At 34.4% G+C, this 3798-nt stretch overlaps 1 protein-coding gene across 1 annotated transcript; it reads left to right on the top strand.

The window, feature by feature from the left end:
* Window positions 1–2957: 2957 nt before the first annotated feature.
* LOC137620873 (uncharacterized) lies at window positions 2958–3296 on the top strand. The gene has a single exon (XM_068351318.1). It carries the CDS (start codon window positions 2958–2960, stop codon window positions 3294–3296), a length of 339 nt encoding a protein of 112 aa, XP_068207419.1.
* The last annotated feature ends 502 nt before the right edge of the window (window positions 3297–3798 follow it).

Raw genomic sequence — 3798 nt, 5'->3', positions numbered from 1 at the left:
CCATCTCCCTTCCACTTGTTTTGTGAAGAGGAAGGGAAATTGAGCCAATGAAAACTAAGAATAGATTTCATTTTTTTTTTTTTTTTTTGTGAATGTGGGTTAATTCTATTTATTCTATAAATACACATAATATACATGCAAATACATACACACACATATAAAGTATATATAATCATGTATAAATAGATGAGATGAACTAATCAATTTTCAATAGCCCAAACACCGTCATTTGGGTTATGTTTTGAATTGTAATAAATCCCACATACAATCAAAACATTTGAGAGAGAGAGAGAGAGAGAGAGAGAGAGAGAGAGAGAGAGAGAGCTTATTACAACCTCCAACCTAGGAAAAGCGTAACACAGACTCGCTTGCTCAAGTTACCTCATATCTTGATAATGAGAGAGAAGGTACACCACGCCTCCATGTGATATGACTAGAGAGATTCGCGCCACTCTAGGCTCAAGTTGCAAGATGCTCCTTGACACGAGCAAGAATACAGGGATCAGGCGCATGGCCGATGTCGGGTTAAAATGAATTTTTCAAGGATATCAAATGCTTTTCACGACCCAGAATGCGAAGAAATTAAAAATATAATGTACAAGTTCATAAGCTCTTACCCTGTCACTTTTCAAAGTGCGTAAAAATGTGATAATCCGCTTTTGAAGGAAGAAATATTATCGAATTTAACCGATATATTCTTTCTTTTGTCTCTTTTATTTCTATTGTCTACATTTAAGCTGCAAGTGAAACTATGTCTATATATTATTAAACATTATTAATTAGCTGGCGAAACTTTATTAGCGACTTTCAAACACCCTATGCTTGAACTCCTTACTGTTTTGCCATTGATGATTTTATGACCAATACTTATTAACTGCTATTAAAAACCATATTGCTATGAATAATTACAACAATTGTCAAACAAATCTTAGATCAGACACAGCTTCATGACGACTATATAAGAAATTCATCAAAGCTGTGGTGGAAACTTAGCCTACTGATTGACGATTGTAAACGTTACCGACTCGCAATCCATTGGGTAGGAGTTCAAGTTCGCTAAAGACCGATAGTTTCCAGTTCTGCCATCTGGCTAGTCTTGTGAGCTAGGGATGGAGAAACCCACGGTCCAGATATAGACCTTGGAGAAACCCAAGTCGACCTGCCGAGTCATTGATAACCATAATCATTGTTTGGCCATCCTGGTCCTATCTTGGGTGAAGAGTGTGACGGCGCCGAGTAAAGCTGTGAACTCAAAGGCAGGTTGGAAACGACTGAGTTATATTATTGTAGAACATTCTCCTTATATACAAAATCTCAAGGCAACAGGACATAACAAGTTCACAAGACAGACAATATTACAGAGGAAAAACCAGACATGAATTTTCATGTTCATTTTAGTGCGAGGGAAGAGCGAAGATACAAGCATAATATATACAAAAGGAATTATGTACAATTGTGTGAAACACGGTTGGTACAAGAGGGTATTTGAGCATTGATCCAATGAATATATGGTCAGTCTCTGAGACACTGTTCTGTCGCTTGGCCCTGCTACTTACGACTGACCTTTTAGACTTTTAAACTATCTAAAAAAAAAAAAAAAAAAAAAAAAAAAAAAAAAAAAAAAAAAAAAAAAAGTATCCACTAAGAATCATGCCCTTTCCATTTTTTTTGCTTGCAATGTTGCTAAATTGCAGTAACATAGGGATTTATTGCAATTCCAGTCGTAAATTGGTGATTAGAATTGCAAAAGACTATTTTTCTCATGAAAAACCATGTCACAAGAATTGACATTTAAACATAAAAGACACTGTGGAAGAACTATGATACACTGCCTTTTGCAGTTTTGCATTTAGTAACTTTGACAAAGCCTTAAATTTCAAACTTTCGACTTTTTATTATTTATTTTCAAAGAACTTTCCTCTAAAATATGTTTCGCTTATACATCCTGAAAGCCAATTATTTCTGTAACCAATTATCTAAACATCGCCAAAGCCCATTTCATAGTATTACTTCGTAATTATGTACACAGTTCCCCCTTGCATCCATATACATGAATAAGATATACTTGACCACATATAATGTTTGTCCACCATAAGCATTATGGTACAAACCCATTACTTGGGGTAATAGATTTGTACCTTAATAATTATTCATCCAATAATTCCTTTAACAATTATCAAAGGCCAGTGCAAGTGTATGATTTATCAGGAATAACATTAAATGTCATTTTACCTCTACTTTTGAGCAATTAAAAGAGTTCAACAGCTGGTGATGCAGTTCCTCAGGGATCCAGTAAAGAACTAGGAAATGGTGGACGAGTCTTACCATATTCCTTCGTCAACATGTCCGACGTATGGAAGGAAAATGCGGGTGTAAACTGTTTACATGGCGGCAAATAACGTCGTAATTTGTTTGCTATTACAGGCATCAATAATAGCATGATCGACTGATTAAACAATTTCTTTAACTTTGCCTAGCATCGAAAAAGATTATATGTGCGGGAAGTACGTTATTTTTATCACAACATTAAAAATAAAATCTATTTAACAGACTGAGATACGTTGCTGAGGTACGTCTGATATAACAGAATTATCAGTTGTATGTGGGAAATATCATCAGCGTTATGTCTGACATTGGATTGAGAATTAGCGTATGTATGTCTGTAATAAGATAAAAAAAAATTTGTAATTGAGTTGAGATTGACAATTAATATAGGTATGGCATATACAATACCGAAAATTAAATGTATATTATCTGAAATAAGATCGAAAATTCGGAGAAGTAGGAACAAAATACGATAAAGAATTGGGATATGTATGGCTGAAACATGATCGATAATTGACAGAGGTATGACCGAAATAACATCCAGAATTAGCAGAGGTAAGGCTGAAATAAGAACAAGAATTTGCATATGTATGACTGAAACACGATGGACAATATGTAGAAGTTTATCTGAAATGAACTCGAGAATTAGCAGAGGTTTATCTGATATAAGATCGAGAATTAACAGAGGTTCATTTGATATAAGATCGAGAATTAGCAGAGGTTTATCTGATATAAGATCGAGAATTAGCTGGTTTTTATCTGATATAAGATCGCGAATTAACAGAGGTTTATCTGATATAATATCGAGAATTAGCAGAGGTTTATCTGATATAGGATCGAGAATTAGCAGCAGTTTATCTAATATAGGATCGAGAATTAGCAGCAGTTTATCTGATATAAGATCGAGAATTAGCAGAGGTTTATCTGATATAAGATCAAGAATTAGCAGAGGTTTATCAAAAATAAGATAGAGAATTAGCAAAGGTTGATCTGAAACAAGATGGAGAATTAACAGAGGTTTATCTGAAATAAGATAGAGAATTAGCAGAGGTTTATCTGAAATAATATACAGTAGAGATTAGCAGAGGTAGGAACGAAATAAGATCGATAACAAGCATAGATATGACAGGAGTAGATAAAGAATATAGCCAAGAATATGTTGGACAGATGATCGAGATTTAGAATGGTATGAAGACCTTGTTTCAATAAGAGTTGGTAATGAAAGAAACTAAAGAAGGACCAACCTTCTGTTCTGGATCATGTCCCAGTATGGACTAGGATTTTGGAATGTGCTCTGAGATGAGGAGATAAAGAACTAAGTAGGTAAAAAAAGCGGATGTTATTCAGAAGATGGGAGAGAAAATAGACGTTATGGAAATAAACATTATCATGAAGGCTCTTTTGGAAATGAACGGCAAAAACGGAGGATAAATCAAGAGGTGAAAGGCAGTAAGAGAAATAAAACAATAATTT

The sequence above is a fragment of the Palaemon carinicauda genome, chromosome 27, assembly GCF_036898095.1.
Source record: "Palaemon carinicauda isolate YSFRI2023 chromosome 27, ASM3689809v2, whole genome shotgun sequence".
Taxonomy (NCBI): domain Eukaryota; kingdom Metazoa; phylum Arthropoda; class Malacostraca; order Decapoda; family Palaemonidae; genus Palaemon; species Palaemon carinicauda.
The sequence above is the reverse complement of the archived record's forward strand: the minus strand, read 5'-3'. Positions and strand labels throughout refer to the sequence as shown.

Bases quoted from the DNA above. Each gene is read 5' to 3' on its own strand.
- LOC137620873 (XM_068351318.1), top strand. From the start codon at position 2,958: ATGAACTCGAGAATTAGCAGAGGTTTATCTGATATAAGATCGAGAATT.